General features: G+C 32.6%; 2 protein-coding genes across 2 annotated transcripts; both read right to left on the minus strand.

Annotated features, from left to right (window-relative positions):
• Window positions 1-678: 678 nt before the first annotated feature.
• On the minus strand, window positions 679-2,662 carry LOC137818251 (aspartyl protease family protein 2). The gene has a single exon (XM_068621551.2). It carries the CDS (start codon window positions 2,386-2,388, stop codon window positions 955-957), a length of 1,434 nt encoding a protein of 477 aa, XP_068477652.2. The 5' UTR covers window positions 2,389-2,662; the 3' UTR covers window positions 679-954.
• Window positions 2,663-13,764: 11,102 nt separating this feature from the next.
• On the minus strand, window positions 13,765-16,742 carry LOC137818384 (transcription factor MTB1). The gene is made up of 2 exons (XM_068621783.2): window positions 16,641-16,742; window positions 13,765-16,480 (listed from the first exon to the last, which is right to left on the minus strand). The coding sequence occupies exon 2, from the start codon at window positions 15,924-15,926 to the stop codon at window positions 14,034-14,036; it is 1,893 nt and encodes a 630-aa protein (XP_068477884.2). The 5' UTR covers window positions 15,927-16,480; window positions 16,641-16,742; the 3' UTR covers window positions 13,765-14,033.
• Between the last annotated feature and the right edge of the window lie 2,750 nt (window positions 16,743-19,492).

The raw sequence follows: 19,492 nt of genomic DNA on the forward strand, positions 1-19,492 counted from the left end.
TAGAGAACGGTTGTTCTTCCACTCTCTTCGGTCAGTCACGGTCTCATAGGCGGAAATGGAACTTACAATAGGCACTTCAACGCTCAAGTCAGTTAGAGTGTCGACCATTGAGTGTCAGAGTACAGTAGATAATGACGTACATGGTTCTTGGGGTTTGTGCTATTTATATTACATTAATGGACATTTGTTAGTGGGCCGGATTAGAACGTTAGTTCGTGTTTAGGATTGTGTTAAACAACCCTTAATTGTTGATTAACTCTACTGACTTAATCAACTCATGCGTCGGTCAATACAAGTGTTATTTAATATAACCTTTAATTTCTCCTAAATTATTAGCCATGTACATTTTATATTAATATATTTTATTATAATTTAATTAAAAAAACAAAACGTATAATTGTCATTATTCTTCACGTTATAGTCAACATATGATTCAGCGGAAAATAATGAAGATGACCTCCGTGATTGACGATTCACAATCTCACACACTCTTTTCTACCTTCCTTAGATGATATCATATTTTTACATTTTCATAATTAAACACTTTCATTACAATTTAATTAAAATATAATTATAGTGAAATATTTTTACACAATCAAATTTAGATTATTACATTACTAGAAGTTGCTATTTCTAGTACAAATTTGGTGTCATTTTTTAAATTGAAAATAAACAATATTTAGTAAAATGGGATCCTATTTTTTTCCCTTCATATTAATTTTATAATGCATATATAAGAAATACTATAAGCAACATCAATACATAGTAATTTGTAAGCACTTAACGAGCTAATCACTCTTTTTTTACCACTAATCAACATGTCATTAGGTAAAACGATGAAAATTAATATCTTCATTGGTCTACTAATTTCCCATAAATAGTAAAAAAAAGAGAGAAACAGAAGAAAGTAGAGGGAAAGAGTTGTTCCCAAAACCCTACTCGCATCACATTCCATCACGCGCACCCTCTTGGGGCAAACCCGACCCGAGAACCCGCCAAATCGAACACGACCCGAAACCCTTGCTGTTGAATGTTCCCAATAATAGAAAGCCCACTCATCGTTCCGGCGAAAGCAAAGCAGAATCTGCCGCTATTATCCACCGGAATGAGATAATTCGCCGCCGGAAACGACACGTCGGCACCGCGGAAATGCATCACCACGGTTGGAACCTTAACTTCCGATATCCCCGACAGATCATAACACGTGTCGAAAAGCGAGAACTCGGGCGCGCGCTTCAAATGAGAAGCTCCAACCCGAAACGCGTCTCTGAGAGCCACGTAAGCAGGTCGCGTGAGGCGGGTCACGGAAGTCCCCGAGTCAATAATCACTCCACCATTCCCGGTCGAATCAAGCCGAAAGAGTGAAGCCGAAATGCCCCGAACCGGCGCGCCGCCAACGCTAATACCGAGTAACTCGAGATAGTAAAAGGTATCTAGTTTAGGGTTATTAATTATAGGAGTGAACCGCGCGGTTCGCGAAACGGCCGAGTCGCCAAACACAATTGAAGACGGTTTGGCGGAAGCGGTTCGATCGGTTAAACAGTAGGAGAATTTGTTGTTGAACCGGGTTCCGGCTTGGGTTGGGAACGACAACCCACCGCGACCTAGGCCCAACAAACCTGCGGCGCCCACAAAGAGGCCCTCGTTGTCGTGGCCGCAGCCGAGGGCAACACGCGGGACTTGGGCTCGTCGGAATGTGAGGGTTTCCATTGAGAAATCGCCGAACGTGAACGACCCGTCGCCGTAGGAAACCTGATACTGGCAATTGCTGCTTTTCCTGCTGCATCCCGGCGAGTCAAGGCTGCGGCACAGGGGGGAGGAGCAGGATATTCCGGCGAAAGATGAGGACTTCGAGGGATCGAAGATTTCGTCGGTTTGGGAGTAGCATTTGGCGCAGGGTTTGCATTGGAGCCAAACGACGTCGCTTCCAGTGTCAAGGACCATGTAGACATACTTCGGAGGAGTTCCCACGCCTAGGCGCGTGAAGTATTCACCACTACCCTGGGCGAGACCCGAAATGACAGAGCTGCTGAAACCCGACCCGGAAGTGGTAGGTCGGGTTTGGTTCAATGCGGCGAGGGAGGAGAGGCTTTTGACTCTAGCGGCGTCCCGTTGGAGCCTAAAGTGGAAGAGTTGGGAGGGGGTTTTGTTGAGAGAGAGCGCGTCTATGTGGTGGACGTTAACGGAGATGGTGTCCGGGTCGGGTTCCGCATCGGAGCCTAAGGTGGTGGATTCGGGCCAAGAGAGTGTGGGTGGGTTGGGGAGGTTACGGAGAATGAGGGTTTGGGATTTGAGTGGTTCAGTGTAAGCGGCACAAACACAGAAACACATGAAGAAGGTTAGCAAGGAAGAGAAAAAATGGTACTTTACTTTCTCTTCCATGTTCATTCTTGCAGAGTTACCTGAGAGGAAAATGGGACAAGAGTCTCTTGAGAAGGAAGCCAATTATATAAAGAAGATTTTTTTTGGAACTGTTCTCATTTTGTATTCCATTTACAAATTCAGTTAATTTCACTGTTGTGGGGAATCAATAATTTTTACCTGTAGAAGGAAGAAAGTTTGAGAAATTGTAAAGAATAATTATATCACTTGTATATAAGTTGGTTTTAGTGCTTGGTTAGTGAAAGTTTGACTTGTTCTTCTGAAAAGTGGTGGGGAACTTTGTAAAGGTGTGTGTGAATTTGTTTATTTCAAGTAATTATTAATACTTTGTGCAAAACTTTGAAATGAAGACATTATAATACGTAAAAGCTAAAATAAACTGATTCATTTCAATACTCAATTCTTTATGCAGAGTGCAGTAAATGGAGTGGGCCATGTTTGCTTCTTCCAATTGGATTATCTTCTTGTTCTTAAAAGATGTACCAATGTGAATGTTTTGAACATTTAAGTGTTATTCCTACAGTGATGATGGAGTGAAGAAAAAGGATATGGATGATGATCCAGAACACATGCTGGAATTTAATATCCTTGTCCCTTATGAATCCTAAGAGAAAATTTTCAATATGCAAAACTTACTCATTAAAGTGAAACCTTTATTTTCTCATCATGTTTTTTTTAGTGAAGTCACTTTCTTGTTGTCTAAGCCAAAACCCCATAAATTTTCTGAATTCTTTATGAGAATATTAGCATTGCTGAAGAAGCACTCTCAAAGTTTACAAAGAGAATGCAATTTCAGTAATTGGTGAGTGATGAAAAAATACATGCTTGATGCTTGAATTATATAAATTTGCTTCAAACATTTTCGAAGTACCTTAAATCTTCTTTATGCTTGTAAGATTTTGAAGATGTAGAATAGGAATCAATTATCACTAACTTGAAAGTTACTCTGGCAGATATATAATTACATATTTGTATTTAATAATGTTCTCAATGATTCTTATCAATGATAATGTTTAATCTGTGATATGTATTTGTAAATGACTATTGAATGAAAATTTTCTACTTTTTATTGAACAAAAATAGTACAAATAAAGGAAAGGTTAGATTGGGTTTTGTTGTAGCTAAAAGTTTATCGAAATGATTCCCAAAAATATCAAGAGTTAAAGTGTATTTGTTTAGATAGGTATATTTTACAAGTCTGGTTAGTTATGTTATTTTTTAGAGTTTAATTAATATTATTGAATTTTTAAAATGTAATTTTTTTTCTACCGATTTTAAGAACTACAAATAAATATTTCAGTAATTTTAACTTTATTGTAAATAATTTTATTAAATTTCTCTATTAATTATTAATAGAGCATATGCCTATTAAATAAGTTACTTCTTTTTAATAGAAGATTACACACTAATTAAAAGTAAAGATCTAAATTGAAAGAAAGTAACTTTAAGAGATACCAAATTAGATGTTTTAAGATCTGTTAGTAATTGACTTGTTTTGATTTATTTTGTTATATCATATTTACATTTAATTTGTGTATTTATTGTGTAACTATGAATGTCATGTATAAATCTTAATAAAAATTGTTTACTAATTTGTCGTAGTTCAATTTTAAGTTACTAATTCACGTGAAACACATTTTTTATTTAAAAATTTCTTATTGACTAATAGTTCATGTGTTATATGATTTTTTTTTGCAAATAATTTATATATATAATAAAACATATTTTAAGTACTTTATAAAATTGTACTTTATAAAATTGTACGTTTAAAGCATATAAAATAAAATTAGTTGACACAAACAAATTAGAATTTAGAAAATTACTGTCAAAATAATTATAATATTTTTATTCCGAATAATGAATAAAAAATTAAAAATAAAAATAATTATTTGTTATCTTAAAGTGAAATTAGTACCACAATTGATTTTTCTTAAAAAGAGAAATATTAATTACATTAAAAAGTGGTTAGATTTAAATGTGAGTATTTTTAATGTAATAAAATGTTACTTTTATTATCTTCAAAATTTGTTGTAATTTTAAATAAGTGATTAATCAAAACCAGGAAAATCTCTACAGACCAGTGAAATTTCTTTTAGAAAAAATATTTGTAATGTGATATTATTTTAATTATTTCTTTAAAACTAATCTAAAATATGTTACATTTTATATTCTGGATTTAAATTTTACACTATTAGATAATATAACTCTACATAGTTAAAACTTATATTTAAGTGTTATTATATATTTGATTTGATTTCTTTTTGTATAATTTGAATATTAAACATGTGCTATTTTTAATATTAATAACTTAGTTTTTTAATTTTATATATTAATTAATTATTATTATTATTTTGTTTATAGGATTCTAATTATAAATTTAAACTAATAGATTAATTTTGGAAACATTATAACTTATTAATAGCTACATACTTTTTTCCATCTCAGGAAAAGCAAGCACGCGCCAACTGCAGTGGCTGCCAAAAGCTTCATCCCACTATGCATGGGCTTAGTGGAAAGATACATTAAAGCAAAAAAAAAAAAAAAAGTTTTCAAAATTACTATTTTGAAAAATTATTTTTATGATTACATATTTAATCTCTACACTACGATGTAAAAAAATAAAATAAAAATACCTTGATAATTTAAAACAAAAATAAATATATAAAAAATACTTATTTGAATTTCGATTTTAATTCACGATTTATAAATTTGAATATCACCCGTATTCATATTTAATGAATATAAATATTATACTCTCGAATAATTAAATATCTAAATATTGTTGGAGATCCCACGGATATTAAAAAAAAATTTATTGTATATAAGGTGGATATAAAAATCTCAACGTCATGAACCGATTTTATGGAATTGAATTAGGTATAAATTCGTAATAAATATATCATAACATTTCAAAGTATAAATAAATATAGTCGAAGGTATTTTTTTTCCAAAAAAATTCACTGAAAATTTGAGATACAGAAAGTGAGAGTACTGAAGAAGAATTTGTAAACGTGTGGGGTCAATAAGAATCCTGAGAGGAAAAGTAATAAAGTTATTAGGTACATTGAATAATATAATCTAAAGTAGTGTGAACATAGGACTCAACAAGACAAGGACACATGCAATCAAAATAACCAAAAAATATATATTCTCATTTCCTTACCTTATAGTCTCGTATTCAAGAACAACAAACAACGTTAATATTATATATTATAAATGGTGTTCAATCAAAAGAGGTGCATTTCTTAAAATTTGAGTTTTGTGAGGAATGATGGTGAATTTGAGTTGTGTGGTCCTTCACCACATGCCTTTTCTTTTACTTTTTTTTTTCTCCTATTATCTCTCCTACTTGTTCTTTCTACTTTAGGACAAAAAAGGAAAATACGGAGTTGGAGTTTTACCTCGCATACACACACATAAGAAACTAACTAGATATACTACACAAAAGCTAAATATCAATGATAGAAACATATACAATTAATTGTAGATAAATTTTAAAAAGGACAATAAAAAAATAAATATCTTTCAATTAATGGACAATGAATGAGTAAGTATTTAATATAAGTTTCCGATCAGTTGGTGGGAGGAAACGTGGAGAAAGTTGATAATAATCATCCAGATATTTTGACAGGTTATTAATAATTTTTTTATTAGCAAAGAATAAACAAAATAAGATGAGATACTTTAGGGGTGTCCAAACCCTTATACAAAAAACTCAAAACAAGTTTCCTATTTCCCAACCAGCTAAGGATCCAATCGAGATCTAGGTACAAGAGTCCAACAAATACAATTACATCAATCCACCGAAGAGATCACTCCCTCAAAACATGACACAAAATCCAACAACTAAATAAGATCTTTGCCAGCACAGAAATACACCAAATATCCAAGTGCCAAACTCAACAAACTGATCCTACAAGAAGGATACATAAACCAAAAAAACCCGCACGAAGTGCACAACAACTTCCCAAACCAAGATCAAAATCATCAACCTGACCTTGCCAGGTAGAAAAAAGCCAAGAAAACCTGCACAATACACACCACAACTTTCAAACCTGGACAAAAACATTAAACATGAAACACCAAACATCAGTCTCTCAAATACCTCATACAACATTGAGGTTCCAAACACCAGTCTGAATAAGAGAAATCAGTCAATCTTTCCTTTACTGTAACCCAAGACCAAGTCTTCCTTTGTACCACAGTAAAAACCTCAACTAGATCTACTCACTCATTCTCGACTAGAAGGTCATCAATAGTGACAAGAACTTGTTGTTTCCACAATAGAAAATTGTCCTCCGCAAGCTTTAAGAAGATATGAGTGGAGAACTGATGTACGAAAGCGGTGGTTGTTCCCATGGTGACAAAAGAAGCATTCGTAGTGGACATGGCAGAAGACATGATCGACAACAAAAAAATATAGCTCTTGATACCATATCATGAATCACACATAGCCATTATAAGAAAATAGAAAAAATATTATTTATGAATATAAAGATGCAGTGAGTGCAGAAAGACAAAAGAGATATATAAATATATCCATGTAGAAAACAGTAATGCAATTATATAACTGCTTGCCTAATCGACAATGACACCAAAAACTTCTTAGATTTTCTTTTAGTGATGCTATCACCCTAATTAAACTTGCAATAAAAAAGATTTACAAAAGAGTTAAAGTGAAATGTTTTTAATTTATTATTGAATTATAATGTTAAATAAAATGCAAATACTATAAAACTAAAAACTAAAGATAGAGGAGATGTTGAAATTGAACTTCACCTATCTTACTCTTATATTTTTCTATGAATATATACGAATTTCATCATTCAATGTTTTTGAACTCCCAAAAATCATTTTAAATCATTTTTGCTACCAAATTTAGAATCTAAATAATTAGTAGCAAAAATCTTGGTTGTTAATTAGACACCAATTTAGAAACCATTTAACAATAATAGAAACTAATTTAGAAACCAAAATTTTTTTAGTCTCTAAAATGGTCTCTAATTTAGTCACTATAGTAACTAATTATTTTTTGTCTCTAAAAATTGGTTTCTATTTCATAATTTTCTTGTAGTGTATCATATAGATTTTCAGTAACATCCACTTATAAAAGGTTAGCAAATCATGGAACCAGGAGTGTATATATCTTTGGAATTTAAAGGTTATGTCATCAACTCAGTTTTATGTATGAAGGGTATTTTTTGAATAGGATGGCAACTAAACAAAACCTGTACAAAAGGGGTGTTCTCTTGAGGGATACATTGTGCACCCTATGCGGGAGGGAAGAGGAGTCGACATCACACATTCTAATTTTGTGTAATGTATTTTTGCAGTTTGGAATATGTGCAATAGGTGGCTTGGGATTAGCTCGGTGTATCACAATGAATTGATTAATCATTTTGAGCAATTTTCCTGCATCTGCTTTAATAAAGAAGGTAATAGTTTATGGAAAAGCCTATGGGTTTCAGTGATATGGTGTATTGAAAGCATAGAAACATAGTCATTTTCAATCAAGCAAAGATAGATTTAGAGGAAATTCTTACCATGACACAAATCTAATCATGGGCATGGATGAAACACAAGGTAAAGAAAGCTAAATTCTCTTTCTCTGATTGGATTTTATCTCCCCTTATTTGCATTAACATGGCAACAAAATAATTTGTTTGGTATACAAGCCTCACCTGTAATATTTGTTTGATTATTCACTTGTTATTGGTGGTTTTGAATTTATTTCCGTTGTATAGGTTATTATAGTCAATAGTTATGGTTTTGCTTTAATATTATGCGCTAGATTATGCTTTATCTTATGTTGACTAAGACGGTGTGGAATGCCCAGGTTGTTTTATGTTGATGCTGCAGAATCATTTGGTTTGTTAAGGGTCTACAAGAGCTTGGCAGCAGCTTAACAAACCAAACTTATTATATTTACTGCATAGTTATGTAACAATTGAAGCATAACCTTGCAGGGAGTATTAAAGTTGATGTCACAAGGGTCCACAAGCACCAAGCAATCGGGCAACCAATGAAGGGTGGAAGCAAACTAATCTTGTTTTTACATTGTTGTACAATGCATAATTATGCAGTATTGGCCATTACAGATTGTTGTATTATAGTGTAGGGAGCAATTCTTTGTTTTGGATGCTTGTAGTGATTATGTGGTTGTTAGTTTGATGGAGAAGCGGAGAGGTTGAAAGTTTTTGTATAAGGGTTGAGACACCTTTGAAGTGTTCCCTTTTAATTTAATTAATTTATTCTTTATTAAAAGAAGAAGAAGAAAAGAATGAGTGATCCTTGAAGCATGGGTTTGCTTTAGTGATGGATCTAACAATTTGCCATTTATTGAAACTTAAAGTGGATTTGCATTTGAACCACATAGAGACACACACCAAAAACAAAATGGGTCACATCTACAGTTGTTTGCTTCAGCATCACACCACATCCCATTATTCATTTTCTTGACCCTTATGTTGTTGCATCAGACGATCCACCTTTCTAATGGACTTTCACTACCTCCCAAGGCCAACTATCTTTCATATTTTCTCCTTTTTTATGGAATCTATCAAAATTAAGTGTCTTCATCATCTACATGGAATAGAATATGGGTCTCTTCTTACACTGTGACTACATGATTTTCAACAAAGGAAAATAAAAGATTCTCACCATGCAAAGATTACGAACTCGAAACAATGTTTTACAAACTCATTCACACTTGTTGGTCCTATGGATTCCATCCACAACTAAAGGAGAATTTCATGGCACATTTTGTTGTATTTTAAAATATTGCTTTTATTTATTTATTATATTAATTAAATAATTTTGAGTGTTATTAAAAATAAATATTTTATTTTAGTCGCTATCAAAATCAGTTTTTGGTTTCACTCCTTCCTTTACATTTCATCTCACCTTACCCCATTGGTAGTTTTAAGAAACTTCATTTTATTATTATAAGTAGTATACAGATAAAAAAAATTATATATAGAGTTTTATATTAAAGAAATGAGTATCCATTTTAATATTAAATTATATATCATTTTATTTATTATGATTTTTATCTTTTGTAAAAAATATTTTTACTAGGTACAAGTATACTTATTATGCAATGAAGATGAGAAAGAGACACAAATGTTCATATTGATCGGATATTGAGGATGAGAATGTATATATGTTTACATCACAAAATAGAATAGGTAGAGTCAAAGTCACACTACATTGTCTTGATGTCATATTTACTAATAATCTTTTCTTTTTCTATTTATAAGCCTTTGGATTATTCTTATTTTTAAATAGCTTGTTATATATATATATATATATATATATATATATATATATATATATATATATATAAAGTGTGAATTTTTTATATTGTTTGGGCAATATTCATGTTTGTAATTAAGATTTTTTACCTAAATATATCCAATTGATTTAAGAATCTTATAACCAATAGTAAACCCTAGAAAAAAATTTAATATATGCATAATCAGGAAAGGTCAAAAGGAACATTTACACATCTTTCATTAGTAGTAGTAAAAGCAACACCCTTGCCTAGTTCATGTGTTCGAAACCATAAGATGGTGAGACCTACCTTAGAGGAAGTAATGGTATAATTGCATGCCCAACAAGCTCAAAACTGAGTTATGTTAGGCAAAACAAAAAAATTAGTTCAGAACTGAGAACCATGAAAATATTTGATAGAGAAATCATGGTTGAACCTCCATGAGACTTTCAACCCTGCAAAGGAGGTCACACTACTCTAATTTCCTACAACTTCATCCTTCCTTTAAAGAATTCCTTTGACGAAACTCAAGAACACATACAACATGTCAAAAGCTTATGAGCCTAAATGTTAACTATGTGAGGCAATAATGCACATTGCAATGCAAGATGATTGTGTCTGTCACAAATTTTAGGAAATGTTATGAAACATTTATGATAACAATGGATCACCTAAAGAATTTTTTGTGTAATCAAGTTATTCAATGAAGATTATGAAGGCATGACCCTCCACGAGGACAATCATGTGCAGTGGTAAATCTTAGACCAACAATTTTGAGGGAGCAAATAATTTACCAATAGGGTCCGCACGACTAAGACTCTGATTCAGTACGCGGTTTAGATTTCATTTCAGACCGACTAACATGACTAACAACGAGACTGATTAATGATTCAGCATTTGTTAATCTCCTTTTATTATTAGGTCCATTAACGACAATGGACTCACAATAATTATATAAATAAGCACAAATTCCAAAAGATCATGTACACAATCATCTAATATTAAATATTGAGTGTCGAGTGTCAAAGTTGACTTGAACGTCGAAGTACCTTTTGCAGGTACCATAGAGAATGAGGTGTAGACCGACCAACCGAATAGTGTTTTATCGTTCACTTGATTTCAATCTCGTTTGAAAATAAATAATATACTCAAACTAAACGTAATTTTAATATATATAATGTCCATGAAATATACAAGAGTTCATTGATCGCATTGACCCTTGCTTACCTTCAAAAGTAGTAGGTTTGACACAGGGTTGGAAAGGCCAAGGTTATCTCTTCTCCTTATAAGCTTTGTCACTGATCTTGTGGTAATATCCACCATTATGATAGGTATAAAGTTTTATAAAGTCATTGTTGACCAAGAAGCTCTACCAATGTTTTATATTAGGATGCCTATGGGTTGAAAATTTGTAAAGACGTGTTGTAACCTCTTCGCCAGACCCATTGCTTCCGTAAATTTTTTTTTTCATGAGACAGTGGTGGGTGTTAATGATTAAGAAAGGTACGTACAATTATTCCATATCATTGTTGTTCACATGTAAAGTAAGAATAGTACAATACACATCCACATGTAAGAGAAACATAAACTCGTTTATACGAACTTCTGACCAATAAAAAATGAAGGTACATAAAATTATACATATTACTCATTTGGGAATGCAACGTCCACCTGTAATATATCATTTGGTCCTCCCACTTTGAACAACCTTTGCAGTTTCCACTGTGCATCTAAAACAAAAGTACATGACCTGCAACGAAAAATCAATGGGAAGCATTAATGTGAATGAGGAGATATAAAGAAAGTATGCATTCTCTTAAATAATTTTCAACTTCTTATAAATCGATGATGGTACTCTTCTCCCATACCCTTAATCATGTATTTTTAAGAAAAACAATGAACTATTCAGATTTTAAAACATTATTTGAAACACAATGTTCTATGTGCTGCTTTTCCGTCACCTAACTTGGATCATATTTTGTCAGTTTTTACGTTGTTCCTCTGAAATGAAAAGCACGTTTGGGCGAATGTCCCTATTCACTTCTTCCCTGGACCATTTCTGTTTCTCTTTTTCTTTTTGGGCTTTTGCCCCCTGTAATCTTCCAAATTACTTCAATAATGCTACAACTATAACACCACCTTCAAATTGTAATCCGCTGCACCTGTTCAAGAAATAACCATTTCCCATTTTTGATGTTCATCAGGTTATGAATCTGAAACCAACATAGAAAAGTACAAACAATGATTTTTGTGTACTAGGATTTTCTTTACAAAAATCTCAAATCATAGTTTATATACAAAAATTATCTCGCAAAACACTTACCCTCCATCATGTCACTACCCATATTCATTTATTTTTATTTCTATCTCCTTTCAAAAATGTTGTGGTCCCCAAGTTGGAGATTATTATTGTTCTCTTAAAAGATATTAAGATAACTTTTACTTAGTGATTTATACTTGGTTCACTTTTTTTTTTAAGATAACTTTTACTTAGTGATTTATACTTGGTTCATTTTTTTTTTTTTATTCTCACTCGGTCAAAAGGACATATATAAAAAGTAATATTTCAATGTTTAATGTTTAAAGTAAATATTTTGTATTTGGTACTCAGTGCAATTAATGTGCGATAATGACATATTTTTTCTTGAAAGTTGTAACTATTTATATTTTAATCATGAATCCAATATTATTAAAGCCAATTAACATTTAGATCATAATTAAAAACGTATTATCTAATGTTTTCATATTGTTTAACTCTTTAAATTTCTTCTGATATTAATGCATTTTGAACATGTGGTCGGTTAAAATCGCGTACTGAAACTTCTGGATTTTGTATATCATTCATATAAAAGAAGCTTCGTTATTAAAGTTCAACATGGATAACGAGCATTAAAAATCATACCATTGTTTGTTAGAGCTTGCATTAGTGGTAGTTTTACCATGATTATTATAGCTTCACAGTATTTTAGAAGTCACAGAGTAACAGTGAATGGAAGGGGAAAATACAAATATTGGTGGGCGATCTTTATCATTCATCTATAGGGAAGGAATCATTCGCAAGAGTTTCATGTAAAATTGACACCACCTCGTTGGAGTTTCTCTCACCATCAACGACACTTTCTTTCCTTTGCTTTTCTCAAAGTCCCACCTTTTATTCTCTTCCATAAGCAAACACATGCACCACATGATCCTTGTCACCGCATAACTCATTGGCACGTGAACGTTTAACAATTCAATATCATCAAAAAATATCCGTTCACAATTCAATATCATCAAAAAATATCAAATGGGACACGAGTCACACGATGCTACACTGTGCAGGACCACGCAAGATAATCTATATTATTATTATTTTATGTGAACTTTGCGAAAATGCTGCTTCTATCTCCTTAATTTTTACTTTGTTTCTGGCCTAGGCCATGTTTGTTTGGCCTCCTTTTTCAGCTTCTTTTACTTTCCTTCAAACCCGTGAAGGTTCTTTTCTTCTGCATGAGATACCTCAAACTCAAACTTATTATGGAAAGGTGGATATAGTAACAAAGGAACTGACTACAATTTAAGGGCAGTGGTCACTTTTCCTTCTAGTGTAGAATGTAGAATCCATTTACAGTACTATGGTTGATCAAATAAAACCATGGATCTACTGTGCAAAAGTTTGTTGGTCCTTTTATTTCTCACTCTTTTTCTAACTTCTGGAAAAGCCAGCTAAAGAACTGAATCACAGACCACTCCCATATGCAAGCAGAAAGAAAAAAGAATGCCCAATTTCAATAAATTGCCCATGTGAGTGCTAAAAATAATAAACTCACCTTCCTATAAAAGGAAACTCTTCTTTTACACCAGCTAATGCATTTTAACAATAAACATGCATTTCTATAGTAGGAAACAAAGATGTTATTGAGTTAGGAATAATGAAGTATGCTGACATTAAAAAATAAAGTATCCTGTATGAGAAAGGATTAGGAGTATGAAAGAAACTACATTGAAATGTGACAATGACAAAATCAGCAGACAATTAACTAATATTTTGATGCAGAAAAGAAAACTAGGTAGAAAACAAGAAACAGGCCAAGAAAAAGAAAAGAGAGAAATTATATTAGGCTATGATATGACCAAAGTAAGATGGTAGATTTGTTAAACTAAACAAAATAATTGACATAGCAGGAATAATAGATCTTATGATAAACTGTGTATATTATAGACAAACATAAATTGACTGCCCTAGAGGGTTAATAGAAGCTATTATTCTACTTTCCTAGTTCCCACTGCTTTACTTTAAGATTCTCTATAGTATAACAAAATTTCTGAAGACGATGTAGATATTTGGCTCTTCTATATGTATCATGCCTATGGACTATGTTAATTGCAATTCTCCATATCACGATGTCTGTATGGGGTTGGATGCTTTGGAAAACAATGCAATCAACTTTTCCTTGGTCAGCTGATCAGGTCCCTGAGATTTAACTACAAATGTATGGAAAACAGTATCATTTGCAGCAGTAAGTTTTGAATCAACAACACCAATCTCTGCCTCTTTGAAAGTTTGGATGACTTTTGAAACTGGATGAACATCAATAGGGCAGCTCACCTTTACTACCACCCCATCTTGTGCAGCTTGAACATCCACATCAGGAGCTCCATTACTATGATTTTCTGCTCTTGCATTGGCTTCCACTGCTGATCCATCCATAGAGGTGCTTCCAAATCTCTCTCTCTCAGACTCCATGGTCTTGAGTTTCGCTTGAAGTTCATTGATGTAAGCAATAGCATCACCCAATAGTGATGCCTTGTCCATCTTGGAGATATTTGGAACAACAGCACGCAGCGCATAGAACCGCTGGTTCAGCTTCTCCCGCCTTTGCCTCTCTGCCTCCACATGATTGAGGGGTTCCTCCCTTCCATTAGCTGGCTTCCTTCCCCGCTTCCTCGGCCTCCTGTCATCAGCAACACTCACTCTCTCCTCCTTGCACGAGGCCTCAACATCAGAAATCTCAGATTCAGCAATGATTGATCTCCCTGAAGCCCTTGAAGTGGCTCCCCTTGAAGTGGCTCCTGAGAAATCAATTTGCATCTGAACCGGCCGTTGCTGCTGATAATTGTTATGCACAAAATCATGCCTTGTGCCATTGGCCAGCTCAGGCACAGGCACAGACAATGTACCGGAGCTGGCCAACCTACGAGCATGCATTTCAGGAGGAGCAACCTGCCTCACAACTTGACCGGTCCCCCAATTAGAAGTATGGATACCATTCGGAAAACCAATAGTATTCCCATTGGGATGACCTCCCCACGCCCTGGGCCTCTCCTCCATTTTCCTCACAGCAAGTTTCTCCCTGAATTGAGTCACACTGTTCAAATCCTGCCCAAAAATCTTTGGAACTCCAATTCCTTCAACTCTATTATTACCATTACTGCTGTTATTGTTATCCTTATCCCCAATTGGCACACTAGAAAAAGGGGCATCTGCATTCTCTTCTCTCTTCTCACTCACCAAATCCAATGGTGCAATTGGCTTGACCCTGGGAGGGACCAATGATGCCTGTGAAGAAAACACAGACTTCAAAGCCTGCAAAAGCTCAAAACTCTCACCCACCATCCTCACAGACCCCATCTCCACCACCCCCATATCAGTAGGCACTAAAACAACAGTCTGAATTCCAGCAGATTTGGCCAAGAAAGACCTCACACAGTAATCAAAACTAGATTTGAACACATCCGAGAGCCACAAATGCTTCCCAGAAGCAAAGCACTTACCTGGACCCCCTAGTCCACGGGGAAAAGAGAAGTACATGGAAGCAAGAAAGAACATCTCGGTGTCAGTAACACGGTCCAACCCAAAAGCATAATTGTCCTCGTCAGAACCCCCAAAAGTCATGTGCAGCTTCTGCAACACCCTCTTCCTCATCCCCTGCACCTTCTCGTCATCAGCAACAACCCCTCTACCTTTCCCTCTCGCTTCTCCACCCTCTTCTCCCTCCCTCGGTTCCCTACAACACCCATCTCCCCACCCCAAAACCCAATCCCCAAACTTGGACTGCGAAATTTGCCAGAAGATCGCGTAGTTCCAACTGAAGTTCGACGCGTTAGGACGCTCCACGAGATCCGAAAGCTTGTTCTGCAGATTCTCGCCGCTCCCAAACGCCATTAACAGATTCTCATTAGAAACCGAATTCGCCACCAAGTAATCAAACGCACCGCGACCCAAAACCTCCACCACCGTCGCTTTCTCTTCCTCATTCCACACCCCTCCCAACCCCACCTCAATCTTCATCCCCGAAACCCAACAAAATCTCAACTTTCTCAAAACCAAATCCAGAAACCTCAGATCTCGCAGAATTTCAACCTGGGGCTCCGGAAAATAAAAAAAACCTAAAAAAATGCCCAAAGGGGTAACAACTCAACAAGGGACAACATTACGAGTACACCCAGTGTTCAAGTTATCAAAAGGGTGTCTGTGTCTCTGAGGAAAAACATGTTTATGTCCAAGTTTCACCAAATAATAAAAAAAAAGGAAGAGATAAAAAGGATTTTTCAGTTTTCTCAGTGAAACTATTCCTAAAACGAAACAGCGAACAAGGAAAAAAAAAAGGCTTCAGAGTTTGGGAGAAAGAGAGAAGTGTGTGAATGAACAATGAACAAATAACAATGCGGCTTACGTTCTCTAACTCCGAACTCACTCTCTCTTTCTTTCTTCCTAAGTTGTAACTGCAAAGTGCGAGACAAACCAACCAGGGTTAAAGTTTAACCAGGGTTACTTGGTTGGAAGTTGAGAGGTAGTGGTTTTGGTTGTTTGCTCCTATCTATCTACTAGTCTTGTACTGAAGCCTGCAAATACACTAAAATAAATATATTAAATAAACTCATAGTAATTAATGTTTGATATAAATAAAAAATGTATATTTAAATTAGCATGTGTGGTAATAAATGAGAGAAAGAGATAATGGAAGAAACAAAATAGTGTGTAAGTAGATAAAGACAAGTTAACCTTAGAGTTTAAGGGAGTATATGAAATTCGTGATACTCGTGCTCAACAGTGACAAGCAATAGCAATAGCTTCTCACATGTGACTCACAGTTATGAATCTGAATGGCTGAATTTCGTGTTTCTGTGTGTCCATGTTAAAACATGGAATTGGTTGGTTTGGTGCTGTCTTTTCTCACTCTCATGCCAAAAATCATTGCTCAACTTTATTTCCTTTTGCTCAATCAAAACATCAAACACTACCAACTGCTCTTTTAAATACTGGCAAAAATCCACACTCTATCTCACTTCTGCATTATTTTGTCTTTTATTTACTCTCTCCAAACTAAACTCATCAAATCTGTCATCACATTCAGGGAAAATACCTTCTCTGATCTCACACTGCATTGGTCTTTCTAAAATCTTGGGACATTCAGAGCCAAACTTTATTCTCCAGATCTCTTGTTCATAGAAGAAAATGAAAAAGAAAACAGATTTTTTGGGAAATAAATGAATATTTACTTGATGTTTACTTTGTCAAACATTGAGCTAATCAATAAAAAACAACTTGTGAGAAGATATAATGCAGTGGATACAGGTATTAATAACTGCCTTATTAATGCTTTATTTATGGTGAATTACTATAGTTTGTTAATTACAATTATGTATGGTGTGAATATAAGTTGGATGTGCAATGCATAATAAATATATCATTAATAACTAATTAATTTATGTTTTTCTTGGAAATTTTGAATTTTTTAGTATTTTGGAAAATTGCATTCAATAAGAATCTATTTGATATTTTAGAAACATATATATAAACGTATTTAATACTTTTAGTAAGAATGTGATATAAATGAAATAGAAATATGAAGTAAATATGTTGGTTATGTTAATTTTTTTATCCAATTGAGTTAGTCTCATGGACTAAAATGTTTATTTCTCAAATTTGGAAAAGTTATATATTTTAAATATAAGATACCAAAGGTGAGCATTACCCTGTTTTGATAGACTAAAAAACATTTAAATTCTAAAATCAATAATTCTCTTCCATGGAAAATAAAATAAAACAATATGTATAAATTTAGATGTAATCTTTTTCATATTTGTATGTTATTATCTTATTAAAATTAACATTTTCATGCATGTGATCCAAAGAAACTACAAATTTTAATTAAGGAATAATATTAAAATGCTTAAAGAATACTTTCTTTTTTCTCTCATAGGATAGATTTGAGCATAACTAAATTTGAATATCTCAAAAAAATGTTGATTTAATTTAATTTCATGTGATAAGTAAATCAAATGAACATGATAAGGGGATTAGTATTTTCTTCATCTTAAAAGTAAAAAATAATAATATAATCTATAACAGTATATATAAACAGATCTCTCTTTAGTTTTTTAAATTTTATCCTTTATAATACTAAATTATACTAAATTTAACAAATATTTTTAAACAGAAAAATTGAATTTTAAAAACTTTAAAGAAATTTGAATTTAAAAAGAAAAAAAAACAATTTCTTATAATTTTATCCTTTAAATAACTACTTTTTAAAATTTAAATAGTTCTTCACAATAAAAAATCACCTATACAATAAAAAAATTAAATACAACAAAATTTATTTATTTTTTCATAAATATGATTTTTCAATTCTAAAATGGTGAATTTTCCTTTAAATATAAAATTAAACAATTTTTAAAAACACAAACACGTTATAAAAATATTTGGAAATATATAATTTTTATTTTAAAATAAATAAATTTCCAAATAAATGTTTTAAACATTAATTCTTTATCTATATTCGTGTTTTGAAACACTACTAATTTTTTTTCATAAATATTTAAAAATTTAACTATTTAAAAAATCTAAGAAATCACCCCAGTTACATTGAAAACGTCATTTATTGGCAACTAATTAAAATTAACTTGTAATCAGTGTGAACCTTTGTTAACGGACTTCACTGTGCCAGAAATAAAAGTGAGGTTTTTATTACAAATATTTAAAACACTTAATTAAAAAACTCCATTTAATTTCTGAAAGAGTTATAAATAAATATAAGAAGACAAAAAAAAAATAGAAATCACTGAAAAAAATTAATTGAATTTGTTCAGACGTTAAAGGGATACAGATAAAATAAGATATGAGAGAGGAAATAAATGATATCATATGAAATTGATAAAAAAGATATTACTTTCAAAATATATATGATACTATATAATTTTAGAATTATTCTAATTTTTTTTATGTGAAACTTATATTTTAAGAAAAAAAATATTTATTTTTCTAAATATAATTTGATGGAGAATTACTATGGCATAAAAAAAATATATGGTTCACGCATGGTTATGTTTATTTCACTTTTTTTTTTTTATCATGATACGGTAACACGACAAGGTTAATATAATGATGAAGAAAGTTGAAGAGAGGGTAGAAATTGCAAAGAAACATTATTATTAATAATTAATTTGTGGAATCATAAAGTTGAAAGCTATCCAGAAAAGGATTCATAGGAACCAAACATATTTGTTGTGTTTGAGGTTCCAAGTTTAATTACTTTGCTAAAGATAAACCACTACCTTATCCTCTTCCACCTTTATGGTGGACCTAATTTGGAGTGGAACATAAGACAACAAAATTCAAAATATAAACCCATATAATAAATATCAAATAACCTAAATCAATTTTACTAATTCCATTTTTAATATTTATAGTTTATAACTATATAACTCAAATTTATAATTTATAATAATTAATTTTCTTACTTGATATATAAATATATGTTCTGGCAACACAATTTTGTTTATAAAATACCCATAAAAAAAACTAAGACTATCTTTAAGTTAGTGATGAGAGAGTATTTCTACCAGTTTACA

Source organism: Phaseolus vulgaris, chromosome 10 (assembly GCF_051622355.1).
Source record: "Phaseolus vulgaris cultivar YP4 chromosome 10, ASM5162235v1, whole genome shotgun sequence".
Classification (NCBI taxonomy): Eukaryota; Viridiplantae; Streptophyta; class Magnoliopsida; order Fabales; family Fabaceae; genus Phaseolus; species Phaseolus vulgaris.

What these genes read in the sequence shown, in the direction of transcription:
- LOC137818251 (XM_068621551.2), bottom strand. Translation starts at nt 2,388, where the DNA reads ATGAACATGGAAGAGAAAGTAAAGTACCATTTTTTCTCTTCCTTGCTA.
- LOC137818384 (XM_068621783.2), bottom strand. Translation starts at nt 15,926, where the DNA reads ATGAAGATTGAGGTGGGGTTGGGAGGGGTGTGGAATGAGGAAGAGAAA.